This window comes from Pavona decussata, unplaced genomic scaffold (assembly GCF_977016875.1).
Source record: "Pavona decussata unplaced genomic scaffold, jaPavDecu1.1 SCAFFOLD_602, whole genome shotgun sequence".
Lineage (NCBI taxonomy): Eukaryota > Metazoa > Cnidaria > Anthozoa > Scleractinia > Agariciidae > Pavona > Pavona decussata.
The window spans coordinates 3,976,105-3,999,206 of record NW_028145860.1 but is presented as its reverse complement, the minus strand read 5'-3'; the positions used below and the strand labels follow the sequence as shown (position 1 = coordinate 3,999,206).

The window sequence follows — 23,102 nt, the reverse complement described above, 5'->3', positions numbered from 1 at the left end:
AGGTCACGGCTTTTTGAGCTTCGACTTTTATAGGTGTTATTCTCACTTGAGATCTGTTCACTGGGATCAGTAGCTGTGGGATGTAGACGTTTCCATTTTCCAAGCGCACATGGAAAACAAAACGATCCGCGAAACAGAATGAGTTTACCTGTTTGGTACACCACACTGACAGCAAAGAAGAAATTTAAAACCCAGACACTGAGAACAACACTGAGAAAAAAAACACATTTGAAGTGCGTTTTTTTCCTCAGTGTTGTTCTGTATGTCATTTCATAAGATTTCAATTTCCGTCACAGGAAGGGCGAATCGCTTTGTACTTTATTCCAACAAAACGAACGCATTTTTTTTATTCCGGGATTTATTTCTCTGGAAGAAAAAATGAGTCGCGAAGCGACCTCGAAAAAGTTTTTTCTCGCCTCTTCCAAATGGATAACGAAATCCAGTCTAGACGTACGTTCTTTGGCTTCCGTCTGCAGGAGGCCAGCTTGTCAATTAAAATTGGAAAGGATCATATTACATAAAATTGAGCCTCTGGAATGTCGGTTGGCACTAAGTTGTTCCCACAACAGAAGAAAGCCATTAGAGTGTTCCTCACGCGAAATACGGTAAGTAAGTTGTAATTTTCTCCCAGAGTAACATATTATTCAACAGTTAATCTATTTTCTGTTCGCCTGAAAAGGGACAAGTCGTGTCAATATCAGCGGCAAGTATTTTTTAAAGTGACAGACGATTGTGTTTGTCAATACCTCTTTGTGTAGCTGTAGACGATCTTGATCGAAGCATCGACGAATGGCGAACTGGGGAAATATGCGACTTCTTCTTTCTGTTTATGTGTTGTGGAATTTGGCTTCCCTTACAATTGCAAAGGAATTGGTGAGTTTGTATGCGTAAGTTTTCAAGGCCCTGACTGACCGTACAAGTTTAAACTTTTTCACCCAGAAAGGTCAAAATCTGCGCGTACTGTCTGTACGTTGTTGTACCAAACTCATAAATTCAGTGAAGTTAAACGTCTTTTTTGTATCAAAATCCCCTTGATTACTGATTTTCCTTGATTTACAAAACCAGTTAAAATCTCTTTGGTGTTTTGCTGCTTTCCATTAAAGCAAGGGCACTTATATTAAATGTTGCGCTTGTACGGTAATTCCTCGCAACATTCATAAGGCCGACAATGGCTGTTTGCTAGATGTGACCCGATTATATCATTAAGTTGCACCGACTCTCAGCCTTTCCCAACCTGATATAACTAACTCTCTTATCGACTAAAGATCTGAAACATAAATTTACTCTCGTTAGCTGATCCCATTCCGGGAATTTTGTGGTTTTGTAAAACATTTACCACAAATTTTGTTATGTAGAGAGCAGAGACGAGTACTAACTTGGTTGTCTCTTTGTCATACAGCGGTTTGCTGAAAAGTATGAGAAATTACTTCAAACACAAGAGGAAGGTATTTACCTTATGTTCATTATTCCTAAACCAAATTTTACAAGGGTGGAAGGGGGGGGGGGGGGGAAAGCATTTTCCATATGGAAGAGGTGGGTGGGGTGCACATTGTTTGGGGGGGGCAGGTGTTGATTATTGATTCTTAGTTTCTCTATTGTTTTTAGATCCCTGTATTAATGTCCTCTGCCAGACTGGCCAGGAGTGTGTTTCTGTAAGTGGTGGCATGGTAGTATGTGTTTGCAAGAAATCATGTCCGGCACATGAAAACCCAGTTTGTGGATCAAATGGCATGACTTTTCCAAACCACTGTGAGCTGCACAAGACTGCTTGTTTACAGAGAAAGAAGATTTCTATCAAGCACAATGGGACATGCAAAGGTTTGTAAAATAAATATATTGATACATAAATTCAAGACTTTTTTAGAGAGGAAAGCTTTACTGATTGACTTGTTCAACCACAGGGCAACCAACCCAACCTCCACCATCAACCAAGGTTCATCAGTCAAAACCTGGTAAGTGGAACTTAATAATGTAGTATGTCTGTGGTTTTCATTGTATCGTTACACTGTCTTACAGAGGTGACATTTTCTTTTTTCAAAAGGGGGTAAGATATTTCTTCTAGTAGTTATTAATTTTGACTTACAAGTATTCCTTTAATTCTAACTTTCAAATAATTTTTTGTTATTATGGAGCATTTTCTTTTGATGTCACAGCTGCCGTGTTGGTGTACCAGAACAAGAGATGCTGAATTGGTTTCTTTTGCTAGGAACAGCAAGATGACTGCCATGCCTTTTGTCATTCAAATCTGAGTCTGGGAACTGAGTGAAAATGCTCTATATGTATTATTGCTTTCACACCTTTTGGAAGACAAATGCAACTGTAACAATTTTTTCCATCATTCAGTTGTTTGCTATGAAAATGATCGAGATGAATTACGTGGTCGTTTGATTGGATGGTTAAAGAACCAGGGCAATTTGCTTGAAGGAATAGAAGGATACAGGAATCTACTGCAGTCTTACTTTGACCTGATGGATGAAAACAATGATGGCAGACTTGATGCAACTGAGTTCAGAGAATTTGTCCAAGCAAATCAATCAACAGATGAGGTATAAATTATTTATGAATCTTTTAACTGCAGTTGCTTTTGATGATGATGATGATGATGATGATTATTATTATTATTCATTTTTTTATGAATTTAATTGATTTTACATATGTTATATTAAATTAGAGTTGGCATTGAATCTTTGCAGATTTTGCCTGTAGTTGCTTCTGATGGTAATGATGATAAATTATAGCACAAATTTAATGTACATGTTCAAAACAATGCATTTTACAATTTGAGCTGAAGGTGAACTTTGATGTTGATGTAGTATGGTCTAAATGACAGCCCCATTTATTCACTGATTAATGTTGAATAGATGTTAACAGACCAGACCATAACAAAAGGCACTCATACATCTGCTACTCCAACAGTGAAGTAAAAAGATTAACGTTGCAAATGACCCACATCTAGCCCACAGATATGGCTGAAGCCTGGGGTTGGAAACCCCCCCCTCAAAATTTGGCTGGATGTGTGTGGTGTGCTTCTTGAAACATTATCCTATTTTAGACCAAAATATCTGATTTTCCCTACCCTATTTCAGACCAGACCCTAAAATAGATACCCTATGCTTTTGTAGGCTAAATCCAAATGAGAAACAGTTGGTCAGTTGGGTCTCCCCAGGTTAAACACTAGCATTTTTAGAGGTCCTGATCCTCCGTGACACTTGTTACCTCTTCTGTCTGCAGAGCTCAGCCCCTTGGCAATTGTAGGTTGCTACCCATCTTGCGAGGATCTTCCATGTGTCAGTTCCCATGACACCAAGGAACTGTCTATTTTATCGTAGAATCACAGGTGTCCATGAGGGTCTCTCAAGTGAAAAGAGTTGATCTTCCTAAATGAGGTTTTAGATAGCAGTGGTCTTGAAATACTGTGTGATTTTTGGTTTGTTGTGTGAATTTAATTTTAGTGCTACTGAAAAAATCATGTCAGAATTTGGATAGTTCCTGATGAAGGAGTCAATTTCTGCTATTTTATACTGCAGGTTTCCAGTGTGGAAGAGTACGTTAATCCTATTCTGCAAAGTCTGTGTGCTGATGCTCTGATTTCAATCAGTGACGAGGACTCTGACTTGGAACTGAGCTTCAATGAGTTCATGAAATGTTTGGATCCAGGTGGGTGAAAAACATGGCTTGTGGCTTTTCCAAAAACAAGACAAAAACAAATCAAATGCTTTTGTTACTAAAATCAGGTTGAAAAACAACATTTTTTTTCTCTTGCAGAATTCAAGCCACCAAAGAAAGGTAAATATATACTGTCCATTACTGGTACAAGAGATTCTTCCAGCCTGATGTTATACTGATATATTAACTATGACATAATATTTTCATGGAATTTACATATGTACATTTGTAACCAACTGAATGTTGTGTTGAGGCAAAAATCTTATGACTATATTGAACCTGCACATTCTGTGAATTTGTAAACAGTGGCAAGTGAATAAATATAATTTGAAAGAAAATGCTGGTTAAGGGGGGGGGGGGGGGAAATCATGAAAATGACTGAGCTCTAATATGTTTTGTATGAGTTAAATATGATATACCTTCATGCAGTTTATTTCAGTAGGGTTTAGTATTTGTTCAAATCATTCAAAGTTGGGTGGTGAAAATTTTGTTAGCAATTTTTTTCCATATTACTTTGATGACGATTGAGCCTTTAATGACGTATGGAAATGAAACCTGCGCAAATGTAAAAGGCGTTGCTGGACTGTACATGATCTGTGTCAAATATGTTATGATTCAGGTTGTGAACTGGATGATGAGGTTTACAGTGATGGTACAGAGATTCCAACAAATGGCTGCAACAGCTGGTAGGCTTTACAGAACAATTTGGTATATTTTAAAAGTAATATTAATGATTGTTTATTAAAAAGTGAGAGAAAGAAGGTGCTCTTTTCCTGTGGTGCTGTTTACCTATCATGCCGTAAGAGTCTGTGGATGAAATGCCATACCAGGATCATTCAAGTGAAAGCTACTGAGCAGTACTTTCCTGTGGTGCTGTTTATTATGCTGAACAAGGTGGTTCTAACGTTCGAGTCTGTGGATGAAATCCTAAAGCGTAACCATTCAAATGAAAGCTACTGAGCAGTACGTTCCTGTGGTGTTGTTTATTATGCTGTATTAGCTACTTCTAACATTTAAGTCTCTTTTAAATTCTAAAGTGAAACAAATTTGATTTGTTTTTCAGTGTCTGTGCATGTGGACAATGGGTCTGTACTGCCTTGACATGCGATGGTACGTAACTTCCTCGACAACATGATGCAGTGTTCAAAGGAAGTCAGGAAGGAATTTTAAGAGTGCTACAGATATAGTATCCTTGGAGACCCAGGGGCAGATAGTTGAGTCAAGAGGCCCATTTTGACTTCCTCCTGACTCAAGTATCTACCCCTGGGTCCTCCAAATTATTTTTGTCTCAATTTTACTGTTAATTTGTTAGGTCTGTGATGGCCAGCTTTATCAAGTTGTAGTATTGTAGTTTAACGTTGTGACTGAAAAGCAGAGGTTGGGAGTTACAACAGTGTATGTATCAGGTTATTTTTTAACCAAGAACCCTCTCTACTGTCTGTGAACAGTGCTGATCTTTATTCACATTTCATTCTCATTAAGAATTTGGTGATACTTAAAGTTTAACTGTGATGACATAAAAGCACTACACCAAAAAAGTTTTAGCAAGCAGTCTGTTTTGCTATGGAAAATCAACACTGTGTTTGATTGGCTGGATTCTAAAGTAGCCTTGTGAGATCATGAAATTATTGAATGATATGATTCCCATTCTAGTTGCTCTCGTTTCCCAGTTTTAGTGATTATTTTGTTTTGGCTGTTTGGTGTATTCTTATTTTGGAATGAGGACAACAAAAAAATCACTCAAAGATAATGTTCATTATTTTTTGTTTCGTCAGAGTCAAAAACCAATCACGTAAGAGATGAGATGCACAAAGATGAAGAAGAGAATCACAAATTTATTGTGAATGGAGAGGAAGCTAAGAAGCAGCTTACAAGAGAAATGTTTAAGCAAAGGAGAAGAGAACAAGTTCACCACATACAGAGAAAAGTCCTACCTCTGCATAAACTACGTCAGCACCACAAGCACAAAAAACACGGCAAACATGGCTCTAGGAAGTCTGGTCGTAGAGAGGAGTAGCTCAAAATAGGTTTTTGTGTTTGCTGCCGAGAAGGCTAAATAAAGGCTAGTTATACATGCAACCTTGTTTGCAACATATGCAATTTTGAAATTGCAAGTTGTTGCAACAGTTTCAAAGTAGAATAGTTAATAGAATCAGCAGTAGACATGCATATGCTGCAATTTTTGTGTGCAATGTCAAGTTGCAACGTATATCAGGGCCTTTAGTATCCCTCAGTGGCAAAACTTTTTTTTTTTTACTAATAAATATTTTATTACTTTATACAGTGCCATATTTACATTATTTTTGAAATGTGTGTACTTTATACGAAACCTTCTTGTTGCTTGATTAATTGCGATTCCATGTGTAATGAACAGCATTAGAATTTAACCGCAAAGCTGAATAAAGGAATGTAAGCCACTCACTGTCACACTGGTTTAAGTTTCAGATTGTTTAGTTGGTACTTGGTAGTCAGTCATTTTAACGGTAAAACCTTGTTCATTGTGTTATCATGATAAAGGCCTCTTTCAGAAAAGGCAGCTTTTTTCCATTTCACTTTAAACTTAATAGTAAATACATTTTGGTGAATATAGAGAAGTTCTTTCCAGATGTTAAGAAAACATTTAATGTTACAACAAGGGGTTTAATAAAGGGTTTTCTGTTACTACTTAGATGATGAATCACATTACTGTCTGTATCCTCAATTTCTGTAGAATGTAAAGTTCTGGGATATGGGTTAATGTAGTTGAACCTGTTATGCTCTCAGGGTTTAGGTATATTAAAATTATTACTCCGGCAAGTCATGGTACACAATAACAATACAATAACTAAGGCATACAATTTTGTTTGGCAGGTGCATGTAAGTGGTGCCAAAAACAGGAAAATGTGATTGAAACGTTTCAGCTATTACGGAGTAAATTACAGCTAAACTGAAGAAAAAGCAACTGCCTTTGATACACACTAATTGTGTATCAAAAAAAAGCTGCAAGGCAAAATTGATCAACCAGGGAATCATCAACCCAGTTAGAACAAATTCCAGTCACTCTGGTTTGTTCTTCCATTTTTGTTATTTTATTTTTTCAATGTTTCATTAAGATTTTTCAATATAAACTCAACTATATAAAAATAATTCCATTCCTTTACTTTAAGGTACAACCTCTATTAATTTAAAGTACAACCTCTATGATCCACTTCTAAAGTAAACACAAGTTAGGTTTGACTTATACAGGTTCTCTCTGTTGCTAAAAATTTCAAGTTTCCATTTTCCTTGTTTTAAACTCCATGTTCGGAAATGGGAACAAGAACTGACCATTTGTTGCATTTAAGACAGCCATCTGACAAGGTGATCATTTTAGGGCAATTTTATTGTGACTTTTTCAGAATTCTGTGGGATGACTTCACGAATGTGATCATCGGCAGCCCACAAAAAAGTATAAATGGGGTGGTTACAAGTATTAACAACCTGGTCCCGGTTGTTCAAAGAAAGGAAAAACTCTATCCAGTGGATAAATCGCTATCCAACAATTCAAATGTAATCCAGCAATACATTTTATCCACTGGATAGTGACTTATCCACTGGAAAAAATTATCTGTCCTTTGAACAATTTAGGCTTGGTTTATTAGACAAGTAAAATATGACAGCATAATCTTTTGGTAGGGTCAAGAAAAGAAGCTGTCAATTTCAGACCTGCGTCATATTTTTCTAGAAAAAGTCCCTCTGAAGACAGAAGACCCAATTGGATTTCTGTGACTGGAAACTATTTCAGCCAGGATAGTATGAATGCTGGTAGTTCGAAAAGACTGCACTCCTGATTAAATTAAACCTTATCTGTCAGTGACTATCTTCTGCTTCTTTTACTACTTGGTTGCATGGAGAATGGATCGTCAGAATCTTCACTGTCATCCTGCAGATAACAATAGTACAAATTTTGAAGGATTTCCTACAAGAGAGTTGTACATGCCTTTTCGGCCAAACAGTCAGAAAGTGCTCCAAACTTTCAAGCCTAGTTTTAGGATCCACTGCAATAATTATTATATGCCCCTTTTGCAAGAACCTTTGCTTGACTCTCTCTGTTCCTGGCGTTTGACCCCCTAGACTGCTTGCAGTCTGTTTCTCTTTCGAAGTTTGTGTAGTGGTAACACGCAGCAAAAAATTAGGATGAGGAGGATTGGGACCAGATGAGCTCCCTTGTCTCGCCCCAATCCCTTCTTATTCATACCTTTATTGTAGCTCACACTCAACAGATTTATTAACCCAAGATGGATCTTAGAAGAAAAGGGGATCTGCCAGCAGTCTATTGACCCCCCTAGAGGGTAGTGCCTTGTCAGTTGAGCCATGGACCAGACACAAATGACACTGGACCTGCTTTCTCAAATACTAACTACATCCTTGTGAAAATCTAACATGAACAACAACCCACAACAGTAAACGGCACAGCAGTTTCACTACAATCAGAGTTAAAAGCCCCATGATCCATGAAGAGAGAAGTAAACTACTCGAGTACCGGCAGGCAAAACCCACAAAAAAGTGAAGAACTTTCAAGACTTACATCATTTGCCCCATTGTCAATAGGGCTGACAACTGTCTTCTTGTTTCCACCTCTTGTCGACCTCTGTGATGGTATGGGCCTGTAAATTTAAGTACTATCCATTAACCATTTTAATCATGAAAAGAAAAGAAATGTAAAAGAAAGGAGAGAAAGGAGAGAAACTAGAACACTTCCCATAGAATCATTATGAAAGATGGGTATGAATAAGATGTACATAGAGTGAGAGGAAAGTGGGGGAAATAGAGGAACTGGTGGACAAAGGGTGAGAGAGAGAGAGAGGATGGGACAGATAGAGTAATAGATGGATAAAGGGAGAGTGGATGGTGGCAGTGGAAAGTGGAAAAAGAAAAAGGAAAGTGAGACATGCATTGTATAAGGGCAAGAGAGTAAGGAAGGGTTTGTGGGAATAGTGGAGGGCCAAGAGAAATAAAATGAGGGGTAAGGACGGGGGGTGTGGGACGGGTTGGTCAAAGAGAGTAATGGCAGGGAAAGAGAATTCAAGTGAATGGAAATGCAAGGATAATAGAAAAATTCAAAGGGAGGTATGTATAACACTAGAGTGGAGGAAGGAGGTTAGAAGACATGAAGGGAAGGAGACTAAAGGAGTGTATTAAGGAAGGAAAACTCACTGCCATTTATGTTCTGTTCAATCACTTAGTCATCTAAAGAAACTAATCTAGCACTTCAATCAGTGTTACAAAATTGATGGTCATGTATCTATCATGTACATGTGTTTCAAACGCCACTGGCATTTTGGTGTTTGCATAATTAACTCTGCAGAGCTAGTGGAAATAAACTTTATTAATTATTTAATCAACTTATTGACAGACTGTCCTTACTGTGTGGCCTTTGTCTTCTTAACGGATGATGACAGAGCAATATTGAACTCATCATCATCATCATCATCATCAGAGATTACTTCCTTTAAGAAAATAGAAAACAGTTAAATTGTTATAAATTTCTAGAATAACATATGCCACAATATACCATATATGGATTTTATATGATACTATTATAACAGGGAAATTATCACATTTTTAATCTTATACTTCCTGTTCCATCAAACCTTCAAACAAACATGAGTTCTCTCAAACTGGCTCATGCCATCTGGCTTCTTGCTAATTATTTTTCTTTGATCTTTATTAAATCAGAATAGAAGACGACTGCACCAAACAGCATCAGAATTTGATTAATTTTGATAAAACAGTAAAAATTATCAAATACCCCTCACAAAGCAGAGCTACAAATAACAGACTTGCTGTTGGTCATTTGAACCAAATTTTGCATGTTTTAACTGACAAAATCCCAGCTGTAGTGCAATATAATTTACGTAGGAATGTTTTTAAAACTGAGGACTATCATTTCGTAGGTGAATATAGAAATCTACCTTGAACGTTGTTTTTAATTTTATTGTTGTATGTTTTCACAAGTTTGTTTGCAACCACATTCAAGGTTTGCAAATGCATTTAAGCAGACAGTTATTTTCCATTCTGCTCTGGTCACATGACTAATACTATTCAAGATTAAAAAAAAAATTCACAGCCCTATGATTGTAATAAATAAAGAGGTACAATGTATTTATTTTACCTCTATTACTTTGCTTGGCTGTCTCCTCTTTTTGGATGCTGAACTAAATGCTAAAAACAAAATCAACAATAATAGTAAAAAGATAAAAAGATTTTGAGAAATAATTTGTGAGTGTTCAAGATAGCAAGACTGGGAATGATCAGAGAATTCCAGTTCAGTCATAAAACAGATTTACATACAATCCATGATAGTCTGTGAAGTGTTTGCTGTAGCCTTTGAAGCTGCCCTTCCTCTCCCACGTCCACCTCTCCCCCTTCCTTGGCCTCTGCCCCTACCACGCCCTTCACCTCTGCCCCTTGTGGATGTATCACCTCTGGTTCCTATTGAAAAGTTTTAAAGGGAAAAATAGCAACATTCTTTTGATAACATTCCAACTTCTTACAACCTTTTGTATGACAAGATTAAGATAGACAATGACATAATTATGAGAATGAAGGACATCCTTTCCCTAACCGCTAGCTTGTTTCAAGCGTATACCATAGCCTAGTCTACCCATAATCAACAGATCAGGTATGAGATAATTATAGTCAAGATTTTGACCAAAAGGGTTCACAGACACCTAATTTTCAATTATTTGTAGCTAAAAGCTTGATATACAGGCAAATAATTACCATTCCTATGTATCTTTGACTGCATCTGAAGGATGCAATAACTAAAGGCAATAAGTTATTTTTATGCAGCCACACAGGTGAGATAGACCTTTATCATGCGGCGGCCATATAATTTGAGTCTCAGGAGAATAAAAAGCTTTGTTTTTGCACTGCAAGCCTCGCACTAAATTCACGTCTGGCCGAGGCTTGCCGTGCAAAAACAAAGCTTTTTATTCCCCTGAGATTCAACACGGCCGCCAAGTGATAAGGGTCTATTATATGATTAAGCCACAGTGTCACTTTCCTAACCTTTGCTTGTACCTGGTCTGTCCTCATCACTACTTCCACTCATATTATGATCATCATTCCTGCTTGGTTGGCTGCTTCGAGATTCTGCCAAAACCTCAACATTTTTATCAAAGCAAAACCTTTTACAACCATTTTGGTCTCTAAGAGGATGGTAATTTGTTATACATCCAGTTGCAGTATTTCTAATCTCATAAGGGGCATCAGTTTCTCACAGAAAATGGACACACATCTTCTTAGCAAGTTTTGCACATTCATTTTATTAACCCTTTAACTCCTAAATTATATCAAAGAACAAATTCTCCTATCTTGTCCCCATACTTTTCTTATAAAAGTACTGGGGAGAAGTTATAAAATATCAAGAAAATTCACCTTGGGTGATCATATCTTTAATTCTCATGACCTCAAAGGTTGAGTAAGCATGTATATTACAAGGAGAAATTTGATGCTGATCACTGTTAGGGCCTAAAGGGTTAGTGCACTTTGGAAGAATCACACCATCTCAAACAAGGACCTCTTGACCCTCTCACTATTGTAACTGAATCCTGGTAAGAGGAACCTAGTTGAGAAGCATACTAATTATTAGAGGCAGCACTTCCCTCCCTTCTTTTCCCTGCTGAGATTAGAATCTTGGACTCAACAACACAAGGAACTTCTCAGCTTTCCTCCAACAGAAAACTCACTGTGAGAACAAGAAGCAATAGCCTCCTTTGTTCCAAGACACTACTGTGAGTCACAGAGAGAACAAGAAACAATTTACATGGACAACCCGGAAATTTCAGTCGGAAAATCAAGTGGTACGCATCATTCCATTTGGAGTACTTCTGAAATTATGGGCTTCTGGTCAAAGTGATGCATTTTTATTACTCCTTTTGGGATTTACAGCTGATGTTCATACATTTTGCATGTTATCCATCTTCTGTTAACCCTTTCCTGCCCAAAAAGCTATGGTTTAGGGGGGTATCCAGTATGTACAACAAATGGGAAATTTTTCAATGTTTTTTTTATTTTGTTTTGGACTTTTCTCACTCTAATATGTGACTTCCTCCATCTCTCTTGGTGTGATTTATAGCACACCCCAGGAAATACCTTTTAACTGGTATATCACATGTGGTCTCCCAGTTCATAGTTTGCGATTTAGAAAAATTCGGAATTTCCCTTGGGCAGGAAAGGGTTAAGACAAGCTAAATCATTTCGTATTTATGCCGAAAATTTCCATCCGGGTGGTTTGCGTAAATGGTAAGCACCCTTGGACTCAACAACACAGGGACTTCTCAGCTTTTTCAACTAAAACATATCCTCCAACAGAAAACTCACTGTGAGAAGCAGTAGCCTCTTCCTCCAAGATATTACCGCATGTCATAGAAAGAGCAATAAACCAGGGGACAGGATTAATGGGATGGACATGGATTTACAACAGTCCCACAACTCCATGGGTGTTCCATTTCCAGTTTCAACTTACAATACCTTTCTTATATCCTCTGCATCCTCCTCATCATCTTCTCCTTCTTTCTGCCGTATTTGCTCCGTATGCTTCAATACCTCAGTCTCAATGTTGTCTTCACGGACATTGTGACGTCCCTTCAGATGTTCCTGTGCTTGATCCAGTTGCCACTTTACTAGTGTAGATATGGCTTCTTTTTCATCCTTCTCCACAAACTCGCGAAGGGCTTGTGCCATTCTCCCCTCCGTTAAAATACGTAGCTCTAATGCCTGAAATATCATTTTAAAAATTCATCTGAGGAAAGCATACCTGTATAACTTAATATTAGTTTTAGCAACTTAATGTTACAAGACATAGTGATAGAAAGCTTTGAAGCTAGGCAAGTGACTGGTAAAAAAGGGAACTGGACTAGACTCTTCCAAATGAGAATTTACATTCTAAACACCTGTTTCCAGTGTTCTTGCAGATTTCGAATAGTGTATAGTTTGTCTGCAAGTCTTTACAGTGACAAAAATTTTGAATAATAATAATAATAATAATAATAATAATAATAATAATAATAATTAATAATAATAATAATAATAATAATAATAATAATAATAAAGAATCACAAGCTTTATTAAGCAGCCACATACATTATCTTTTGATGTGAGGTATTCTTTGATCAAATCTTCCATTCTGATACTGTCAAGTGCTTCAGGACGGAAGTGAGGAAGCTTTATGTCTTCCTGGCCCTTCTTATCTGTGATTGATAAACATACAGAAGAGTCAGTCATTGATCAGCATGTAATTTCTCCTTACGATATCACTGCTTTATCAACCATACAGATCATGAGAATAAAGGAAATGATCACCAAAGATAACATGTCTTCATTTCTAAACAAATTCTCCCAACTGGTATCATTATACATATCTGGAGAACAGTGAGGAGAACATACATCGTGAGATTGCGACTTAAGGACGGTGCCTACTAATACTGAAGTATTTTTGTGTGGTTTATAACTATGCGGGAAAAGCAGCAGATCTTAGCAAGGGCTGTTGGAATCCAAAAAGAAAATTAGGGGTAACCACACATTTTTTAGAGATAATTAAACAACAATATTATTCTAAAAAGCCATAAAATACAAAGCAATAATTACTGGTATGGCGTTTTTTTCCAAACCCCAATTTTCATTGTGGATACCAAGAGCACTTACTGAGTTCTTCTTTCTCCACCTAGTTTTAAAAAATGCAAAAATATCCCTGACAGGCTTTTAGCCAGGCGGCCGTCCAGCCGTCCAAAGGACGGCCACTTCTCAGAAATGAGAGATTTTCGACGGCCTGTTTTGGGCGGCCATTTACGAACGTCTTTGCTCTCTTTGCTCTCAAGAGTTGTTTTAGCGATGCTGTCGTATTTTTCTTCTATATTAACACTTTTTTTTATTGAGTTTCCTTTCTGTTTTGATCAAATGAATCAAAGTTGAGCGAAGCGATTTCACAGGCAAAGCCGTTGTTCAGTGATATTGGCTTACCAAGTCGTCCCCAGGTTACTTTGCCGGCTGCTATAAATAAATATGCGCGTTGGTCATTATTTATGAGGATATGAGTCTTGTCTATGCCGGGATTCCAATTGAAGACGTTCACTACGAGGCAGCTAGAGTAATTTTCGACCGTCAACCGCGAAGAATATAAAATCCAAATAACGCACAATTTAGGCCCATAAGCAGCTCGACAGTTTAGGCCTTATATTGGTTTATTAAACTGACTTACAGTAATTGTTGTAATTGAGTAGATTTGTTTTCTTCGAAAAGGTCTTAGGCTTTGCACTACCAATTGTCTGAATGTAAATAATGACTACACAACACATAAATTTAAGTTATTTACTGAAAATAATAAAAGATGTTGCATTTCTGAGAATTTGGGAAACTGGCACTTGTAGACCAGAATGCAGTTCGACCAACAAAGCCACGCATATCTGTTCTTTCGTGTAAATCATGGCTTGACAAATTTCAATCACTCTTCATAACAACTGGAGTTCCTGTCCGAAATATAATTCAATGTTAAACAAGGTAAGTTGATGAAAGGATAGCTTGGTAAAATTATCAAGGAAAAACAGCGCTTTAATAACGTTTACAGCTGTCAGAATCACGGAAATCACGTCTAAGAGGCTTCAATTTTTCAAAATTTTCTGGGGGAGCATGCCCCCAGACCCCCCTAGCAGCATGGCGCCTGCGGCACCATGCAACATTTGGACTCCCACTTTCAAAATCCTGGCTAAAAGCCTGATCCCTGAATTAGTACGCATCACCCATAGGAAACCCAAATATCTTCAGATACGCAAAACGTATATGCAGCAGCAAAATTAGGTACTGTCCTTAAGGCCAAGTAATACGGGCAACATTTTCTTGTAACTTTTTCATGTAACAAATGTTGCATTGCAAGTTGCGATTGTTTGTCACCCACATTACCACCTCTGGTTGAAACAGATTTTCACGTTACAAAAAGTAGAAACAGCGTCACTCTACTTTCTGCAACATGAAAATGTGTTGCATGCATGGGTGGTAAAACGGGGGACAAAGAATTGCAACTTGCAATGCAGCATTCATTACACAAGTTGCAAGAAAACGTTACTGTCTCATATTACTTGGCTTTTAAAAGGATGACTGTGAAAACCACCTTTGACTGACGGTGTTTTCTTCCTAAAGAAAAGTAAAATATCTTTTGGGTTGGCCACTCTGTCGACAAACTGTTGTCCAAATCTTCGTATATTAAATGATGAGAATCCATCACTGTAATCAACCTGTTGAAAAGCACATCCACAGTGGTAATTAAAAACAAGGTAGGCTGTCAAGTATCATGCAACCATGGTGCTCAAATACGTACTATATCGGCCTTGATCAGGAGGTCTGTGTTTTGAGTCTGAGATTTGACAATAATGATGCTTTCTTGGAAAGAACATTTGGCTCCATATTGTCTCTCTCTACCCCTGGTGGGGGAATACTGGGGGAGGGTGGCCCAACCAAGGGTGGGGTACTTATTAGTTATATTGTTGGTTGTTTCACAATGGCACCCTGTGATGGACTAGCATCTATTTTGGGGGACACAAGTAGTAATACTCCAAGTGAATTCATGCTGGGCATCCCGTAATGGACTAGCATCTATCCAGGTGGAAACCAGTAGTAACACTCCTAGTCAATACATACTAGGTATCCTGCAATGGACTCTAGCATCAAATCCCAGGGAGAAGAAATACTCCTAGTCACTTAATGCTGGTGATCCTGTGATGGACTACCATCCATCTTAGGGGTACTACTCACACTCCTAACTTGTTTTGCTGGATAGCCTGTGATGAACTAAGTACATGTACATCCTGTTAAGGAATAGCAATTCTCCCTATAATACTGGACTAGCATTCCACCTTTTTCAGGAAAATGGTTTGATCTCAGCAGCTTAAACCTTGTCAATTCAGTCTAAGGGAGAGGAGGGGGATGCAGGGCAAATAACCCTACCCTACCTCACACGGGAAGGATGAGTGAGGGACTTATATGCCCAATGATTTGCCTGAATCAACAGGATTTTGAAACATTCAACCTACCCGAATCCTGATCAGAGGCTTCTCAGGCTGCCGAGTATTGCCTGTATGCTCACTTTCTGCCTTCTCAATCAACTGCTCTACCTAACCGCATCAAGAAAAAAATTTAGTCCATTTCATAAGCTTAACCTGGTGACTTCATTAGAAGGAGACTACTAGCAGAGTTTAGACTGAAGGTGGGCCAACATCGTAATTGGTTTTTCAAACATTGATTCAATCCAGTATCATACATACTTATATTTGCCATTTTATTTATATCAATATCTAAGATGATATTGTGACAGCACTGATCATGATTTTCATTGTGAAGATATTACTCAAAATATTGTCCAGGGTAAAAATGAGTAAAGTTGTTGCAAGGTACTCTTGGAAAAGACACATATGCTTGCTTGAGGGAAGTACCAGCTCAAGTAGGACCATGAACTTTTAATTGAGAACCCTTTCAAACACTTGGGATTATGTAGATTAATCTCAATACAAGGATGAAATTCTTCATGGCGTGGAAAATATTGACTTCTACTAACCCAGTCAGTCAAGTGAGCAATATCGAAGGGCATCAAAACAACCAAATAAATTGATTTCCTCATGAAAACCTTTTTTTTTAGACAAACCTCAGTATTGATGGTATTGAGGATTCAGTATAGATGTCGGCGTAATCCTTAGTTTGAACACCTATTTGCATACTACAGTACTATCTGTCATGCTGTCTTGATTTTCAAAGAGTATCTAATCTGATCTAAGTGTGGAAGGTTATGAGTTTGAATCCTACTGCATAGCTGGGTTTCAGAATTTTGTCAGTAGCAACAATTTGGAATTATCATATAAGTTATGAAGTTGTTCGAAGACTCACCCTGTTAACGAGGTAAGCCATCACCATTTCTTCTTGGGTTGGATCAATGTCAGTGCTGCTTAATACCACATCTTCCATATAGAAAGGACGCACAGTCTTCAATTTAACTTTGTTTATTCGGAACAATTTGTTGTCTTTGATTTCAAGAATTCCCACATGCCTGCCACAGCAAAGAAATAAGAAACATCAAACTGGTGGATAGATAGAGTCAAAAGCCCCTATCGCCCCTTCTCCTAAACAAAAAAAGAAACAATCATGGCAATTTACATATCCAAAAAATCCCTGCCAATACTATCTGTAGACAATGTTGGGAATAGAAAGTGTCCCTATTACACTGTAAATGGGCCCATTATTAAATGTTAATTTTAGTCTAAGATAAAATTGTATCATGGAACCAAGAAAACTGTCTCCCAAGCCAGAGGAAATAAAAAGAGGCTTCACTTCACTGTACCTGGAATATGATCACATTGGAGATTTTCAGAGATTGGTAATGAAGCAAAGCGATTGTCAAAATGATGGTCCTCAAAACCCCACCATTATCCTCAACCCTCCACCCCACCCCACTCTCCTCTGGTAAAATTGGGAGGGGTCTTGCTGGTTTCTCTTTAGAACAGTGATTGGCTGCAAAGAAGCTACACTTCAGGTAATTGGCAAGACAAAGAATCAGTGCCCAAGATAATGAGCTGGTTAAGTTGTTGAAAGCCCACTCGTGCATCTTTGTATGTTGTCCTACAGCACCATTTTAGAATAATAATATTTAATGTTCAATTGAGGCCTTAAGCTACTGTTCGGATAATATGTTATTAAAATTCAGGCTTTTGCCGATCAACAGTATCATCTGATGATGCTGTTGATGGGTAAAAGCCTGGATTTTAATAACATTATTTTTATCCGAACAGTAGCTTAAGGTCTCAATTGAACATTTAACATGACCACACATGCATGTTTACTTACTTCGGCTTTGCTTCTCCTTCACAAAGAGAAGTGGCCACACTGGAACCAGGTTGACTAATGTAGAATCTGAGATCTGGGTCTTCTGCATTCTTTGGATCTATAATACTCTCGTGTTCGTGTCCCCATATCACAAGATCAAGAAAGTTATCCAGAAATTTCTCTGGAATGTAGTTAGTTAACCCATGTTTTGATCTGGAGAATGAGAAGAGCAGAAATACAGTAAACACCTGCATAATAGAACAAGTGGATTAAGAACCTCCAGGCTGAAATTCGTCATTTTAGACGCCTGTTATAGATAGATAGAGATAGATAGATAGTTTATTAATCAAAAACCTTGCAGCCACAGGCTGAATCATGTCTGATTTACAATAAAATATATAAAAATGAACGGATGACAATACCAAGCTAAAAAAAGCTAATATAAAAGGACAAAATATATAATTAGAGAAACAATATTACATCATTGCTTTATGGACATAGTGATAAATATATGAAGACCTTTTCACGCTGACCTTAAAAAAGTAGGGTCTTTAATGTGGGTGTTTACTGTATTATTGCAGGAGACAAGAAACAGATTAGATCCAATAAGATAGCTTTGTAGAACCTGTGTAGTGCAATTCATGTTAATTACCTAGAAATGCTGGTAATCAAGGGATTTTTTTTCTCATGAATGGAGGCCCAATTATACAGAACAAAAACTGAACAATGTTAATTAATTACTAGTAAATTCAAGACTGAATGCATAAAAGAAACAAACTAACCAAAAACAAACAGTAACCTCTGAGGAAAACTACACAGATTGTAATTGATAAATAATTGTACTAAACAAATTCCATTGCCTTATGATCAAACACACAAAATTACAAATAGGAAAAAAAGCTAAAAGCTAATTTAATATAAGCTTTTCAAAAGTTATTCAAAAACTCATTAATAATCCATAAAACCATTGACCTATCAAATGGTCGATAAAACATCACGTGCAGTGGTTTTATATCCGATAAAACCTCCTCCTTATTAGTAGGCGGTGTTTAATGCTATGGTATGCTAATTTCCAATGTTAATGAACTCCATTGGCACACGCTTTTCCAGGAATGTTTTTGAAGCCGTTCAAAAAACTTGCAGCACGTGTTTTATCGGGTCTAAAACCACTCGGCTGTGCCTTGTGGTTTCAAATCCCGACAAAACACTGCTGCTTGTGTTTTAAACATAACCTTACAATCTAACTATGCCCCCAGCAGGTACCTGTTTTGGTGAAGCACAAAGACGTTGACCCACGAGTCAGGATCTTCTCTTGGCCTCAGCATCTTAACCTTCTGGTTCAAAAAGGTCCTATGCAGTCTCTCATCTCTGATGGATCCTAAACCAAACAGGGCCAGCTTGACGCATCCCTTCTGTATTAAGATGGGTGACACTGTGATGTCGTCAATTGATTGTGCTCTACCAAAGTAATTTACAAACCCACAAACACTGAGCAAGTCCAGTGCACAAAGGTTTCCATCCTAACCAAGCAAGAAATGCAGTTAATAAAGAGATCTAATATGGAATCATTCTTTGGCTGTAGATGGTAACTGAGGTTTCTTTGAAATGTCAGTTGTGTCTAAACACGCTCTACGCTATTTTTACACACATGAATGCTTACCCTAGTAACAATGAAGAAATAAGTGGATCCTGTTTTTCCAAAAAATTTTTGTTTGTAATAAAATAATAGAGCTCAGCAAAGGACATGAATCAGCATGTAAGATCTTTAGCTCATAAATCTTTAGACTACAGTTCATGATACAATATTATTATGAGATCATTACATATTTGTTTTAATGTGTTCATCATCTATTAAGTTGCATAGCTGGCAGTATTGTCTGCATACCAGTTAAGTTTCTACCACTATGAACAGCATCATACCATCAGTAATAAGTAGAGTACGCCGTTTCTTGCAGCTTATGCTATCATGTTCTCATGCCTCCATACAAATCCTTCTAATTTTACCTCAGTTCTAAATGTTAAGAACCAACCAAATAACAATAAGATACTGACTTTTGGCAGATAGGCATTTTTCATCATGCTCTTTTTGAGGATCTTAATAAATCCCATATTTCAAAAATTTAAACATTTGTGATGTCACACTTTAGGACTCTATAACACCAGCTACACAGTCTAATATTGGCATAATATGAACTCAGCCACTTCTAACCGACCCTTAGTTAATTTGATAGCTATTTTAGTCAGGAGAATGCACCAGTATTGTGAGGTTGTTGCCTTGAGCATCCATTTCAGCCTGATTTCTTGTAGGATTTCTTTACAACTTCTGAAGTTGTTAAACATTACAAGGATATTTTAATAGTAAAATGATTCATCCACATTATTTTTTTCACATAATATGTGCACTTTCAAAGCCAGAAATCTCACCCCAGCTGGATCATCATGATTTCCATGTATTGAGAACACTGGAATTGATATGTTATAGTTAGGATCCTCATAATTAACCACAGGAAACCTGAGAAAGCAAAATTATATATTCAAAAAATAAGGTCTTACACCGTTAGATTGTGTGCATGCCTATCACAGAAAAAAAATTATTACAAATGAAGACCTTGAATAGTTCCTTAACCTTCTGTGTAATTGTCAAACGCAGTTGAAGGATCAAAAAAATAATAACTTTGATAATCTAACCTGGAATTGGAGAAGTTCACTGACTGATCACTGAGGAACTCTAACTGACAAGGTTTATCCCCCAAACAGTATTTCCTGAATAGCGCCATGGTGCTGTGTAGTGTCTTGCGGGAAGGTTTGTTTTCATGAAACAGATCACCACCAAGTAGAATAAAATCAACCTGACAGATGAAATACACAACACACAACAATATTATTTTTCTTATGATCATTACATTCTTTGTGGCCGGGGGAGGGGGAGGAATTCATATCTTGATGAGTACGGTGGGGTCTGGAATAAAAACTAAAGAGGGGAGAATGGGACAGACTGGACATCTCTAACAATAGAACAAATTTTAGCCCTCCAGGTTTTATCTCACACTCCTCTGGTCCCTCATCCAGATTTGCAAACAGAACAGAATATGAAAAAGTGTTGGTCTAAAACAGGGCTTTTGTTTCAAATAATCAAGGGTATGGAGCTGCGCAGCTTCCCTGATTATACAATATTCTAAGGGTTAGTGGGTTGGAATACTCTTAGTTCCACTGGCCAGAATATGGCAGAACTTGATGAAACTTCTGGTGTGCAATGGTATTTTACTGGCGGGTACCGCAATATATGATCTTCGTAGTTACCCACGTGCACTTACGCATGCAGGCTGCTACACTACAGTATAAGAACTTAGTCCCACGCCTGGAAGTTGAAGATCTTTATCGGCAATCTGCAAGTTAATAGGCCCTATCACGGTTTTCGACGCCATTTTGACGAGTAGGCAAACAGGCTTGAAATAACTGTGTTTGTATGGAAATCCGATGTCAAATAATTTTCATAAAACATCGCTTCTAAAAATTTCAAGAATTGGAAACTTTTCGCATTAGGAAAAAGATTTTAAGAAAAAAATTGGAGGGATGTAGCAGTGCCAGAAAGCGTCCAGTTGTGTTTTGAACTTTCCATACATTTCCCTGTATTTTTTTCCCGCGAACTATTTTTAGTAGCAGTTCACGGCTGGTTCACTATACAGACAAATGTATGGAAAATTCACAACATGGCTGGACGCTTTCTGGCACAGCTACATCCCTCCAATTTTTTTTCTTAAGGACGGTACCTACTAGTGTTACTGCGCATACGTTCTGCGCATCTTGAGATACTCGGGATTCCTATGGGTGGTGCCTACAAATACAGGGATATTTTTGCGCGGTTTGAAACTATACAGAGAAAGCAGAACTAAGCAAGTGCTCTTAGTATCCAAAAAGAAAATTGGGGGTAACCATGCTTTTTTCAGAGATAATAAAGCTTTAATTTGGAAAAAAATGCCATACATTGCTTTGTATTTTACTGCTTTTTAGAATAATTGTTGCTTAATTATCTGTAAAAAATGCGTGGTTACCCTCACTTTTCTTTTTGGATTTCCATAGCCCTTACTAAGATCTGCTTTTCCCGCATGGTCATAAACCCCTCAAAAATACTTCGGTATTAGTAGGCACCGTCCTTAAAATCCTTTTCCTAGTGCCAAAAGTTCCCAATTCATGAATTTTTAAGAAGCGATGTTTTATGAAAATTATTTGACATCGGATTTCCATACAAACACTGTTATTTCAAGCCTGTTTGCCTACTCGTCAAAATGGCGTCGAAAACCGTGATAAGGCCTATTTGGTCTGCATCATGGAAATTTTGGCATACAGACAAAACGTGTGTGAACGATACTCATGTGTGAACATGCCATTCTCTGCAGACTGGAAGTACCCCAGCCAAGAGCACAACAAGAGTAAAAGCCCCTCAATGTTCAGCAGCCGACCCCCTATCTCCCAAGGGAGCGAGGTGGCCAGGGAGAGGGGGTGGGAGCATTAAATTATTTGAAAGCTGTTCTCCTTGTATTTAGTGGACTGATCCTAGTAATCTTCAGCAAAACATAATTAATAGTAGACTCATGGGAGCTAAGGCCATTAAACTAGGCATGGGACAAACATCCTGCATACTGCTGGGATAGTATGCATCCTAGCAGTTTGCAGGATGTTTGTCCCATGAACCTAGTTTAATGGCCTTAGCTCCCACAAGTCTCCTGTAGCTCAGTGGTAGAGCGGTTCAACTCCTGATAGGAGCACTCGGATTTTTTTTCCGATTATGCCTGTGTCATTGGCTAGATTGCAGAATACCCGTCCCACCAAATATCTAACTTAGAAAACTGCAAAACCGGCCTGCTACCGCAGTCCCGCAGTCATCTAATTTGCCGACATTTATTCTTTCACGTAATATAAACTTACATTTTTGTCTTTGGCTATTTGCAGTATTTCTTCAAATGTTACCAGTGAATCGTTCCCTCGAACCTGATCTTTCTCCATGTATCCAAGATGACAATCTGAAGCTAAAAGTGAATGCAGTGACAGAAATACAGTCAGTCCCCGGGAATCAGTGCAAGCTAAGGGATTTGCGCTTCCTGTTTGCAAGTAAAGCAAGAAAATACTCACCCACAAGAATCGACATCGTATTTTCTGGATCGCTCTCTTCTCGCCTGTTAATAAAACAAGACACGAGAAAATAATTTACAAAAAGCACTTGAAGAAACAACGAGAAATCTGCAAAAAGAAAAGACTCGAGCTTACGGGACCGCCATCTTGAATTCCCGCGGTTTTAGAAAATCCGCTGACCGAGGATTGAAGACACCTTCGGTTTGTCTTCGATTTCTCTCGATTTCATCAGCTAAATTACGCTGTATTCGACAGAAAAAAAAGCCGTGAATAGGGCATAGAAAGATTGATAATTTTTTTATCAAATGAATGTCGGAATGTATTGGTTTAAAATTAAATCATTTCCTGAAGAGTATAATTATCGAAAATTCGCGTTGCCTTCGGAAGGCGTCGCCATTACTTCGGATTGTTTCGTCACCGTTGCCATTGGCTAACAAATTGAACAAACCTCGTTGGGGGCCCCCTAACAGCACATGCCT

General features: G+C 37.8%; 2 protein-coding genes across 6 annotated transcripts; one reads left to right on the top strand and one right to left on the bottom strand.

Annotated features, from left to right (window-relative positions):
• Positions 1-504: 504 nt before the first annotated feature.
• On the top strand, positions 505-5,918 carry LOC146449480 (follistatin-related protein 1-like). Of its 4 annotated transcripts, none has more exons than XM_085101819.1 (11): positions 505-605; positions 759-873; positions 1,400-1,445; positions 1,606-1,818; positions 1,902-1,952; positions 2,344-2,546; positions 3,528-3,657; positions 3,766-3,786; positions 4,286-4,352; positions 4,730-4,776; positions 5,442-5,918. In XM_085101819.1, the coding sequence occupies exons 2-11, from the start codon at positions 790-792 to the stop codon at positions 5,681-5,683; spliced, it is 1,104 nt and encodes a 367-aa protein (XP_084957945.1). In that variant the 5' UTR covers positions 505-605; positions 759-789; the 3' UTR covers positions 5,684-5,918. The 4 variants fall into 4 exon arrangements, with proteins under 4 accessions (XP_084957945.1, XP_084957944.1, XP_084957943.1 ...); XM_085101818.1 differs by having other exon boundaries at positions 516-609; XM_085101817.1 differs by having other exon boundaries at positions 525-605; positions 680-873.
• LOC146449479 (double-strand break repair protein MRE11-like) lies at positions 5,910-22,920 on the bottom strand. Of its 2 annotated transcripts, none has more exons than XM_085101813.1 (18): positions 22,759-22,920; positions 22,624-22,667; positions 22,420-22,520; positions 20,182-20,342; positions 19,918-20,005; positions 18,757-19,013; positions 17,515-17,706; positions 16,561-16,720; positions 15,714-15,794; positions 14,795-14,918; positions 12,775-12,881; positions 12,163-12,408; positions 10,699-10,792; positions 9,979-10,119; positions 9,800-9,849; positions 9,052-9,134; positions 8,213-8,291; positions 5,910-7,567 (listed from the first exon to the last, which is right to left on the bottom strand). In XM_085101813.1, the coding sequence occupies exons 1-18, from the start codon at positions 22,767-22,769 to the stop codon at positions 7,502-7,504; spliced, it is 2,085 nt and encodes a 694-aa protein (XP_084957939.1). In that variant the 5' UTR covers positions 22,770-22,920; the 3' UTR covers positions 5,910-7,501. The 2 variants fall into 2 exon arrangements, with proteins under 2 accessions (XP_084957939.1, XP_084957940.1); XM_085101814.1 differs by having other exon boundaries at positions 10,711-10,792.
• Positions 22,921-23,102: the final 182 nt, after the last annotated feature.

What these genes read in the sequence shown, in the direction of transcription:
- LOC146449480 (XM_085101819.1), top strand. Translation starts at nt 790, where the DNA reads ATGGCGAACTGGGGAAATATGCGACTTCTTCTTTCTGTTTATGTGTTG. An exon ending in ATTCAAGCCACCAAAGAAAG is followed by an intron (nt 3,787 to 4,285) that starts GTAAATATATAC and finishes GTTATGATTCAG; the next exon opens with GTTGTGAACTGGATGATGAG. An exon ending in TACTGCCTTGACATGCGATG is followed by an intron (nt 4,777 to 5,441) that starts GTACGTAACTTC and finishes TTGTTTCGTCAG; the next exon opens with AGTCAAAAACCAATCACGTA.
- LOC146449479 (XM_085101813.1), bottom strand. An exon ending in TTTGTGCTTCACCAAAACAG is followed by an intron (nt 17,707 to 18,756) that starts GTACCTGCTGGG and finishes CTCATTCTCCAG; the next exon opens with ATCAAAACATGGGTTAACTA. An exon ending in ATGCAGAGGATATAAGAAAG is followed by an intron (nt 10,793 to 12,162) that starts GTATTGTAAGTT and finishes AAAAATGTTGAG; the next exon opens with GTTTTGGCAGAATCTCGAAG.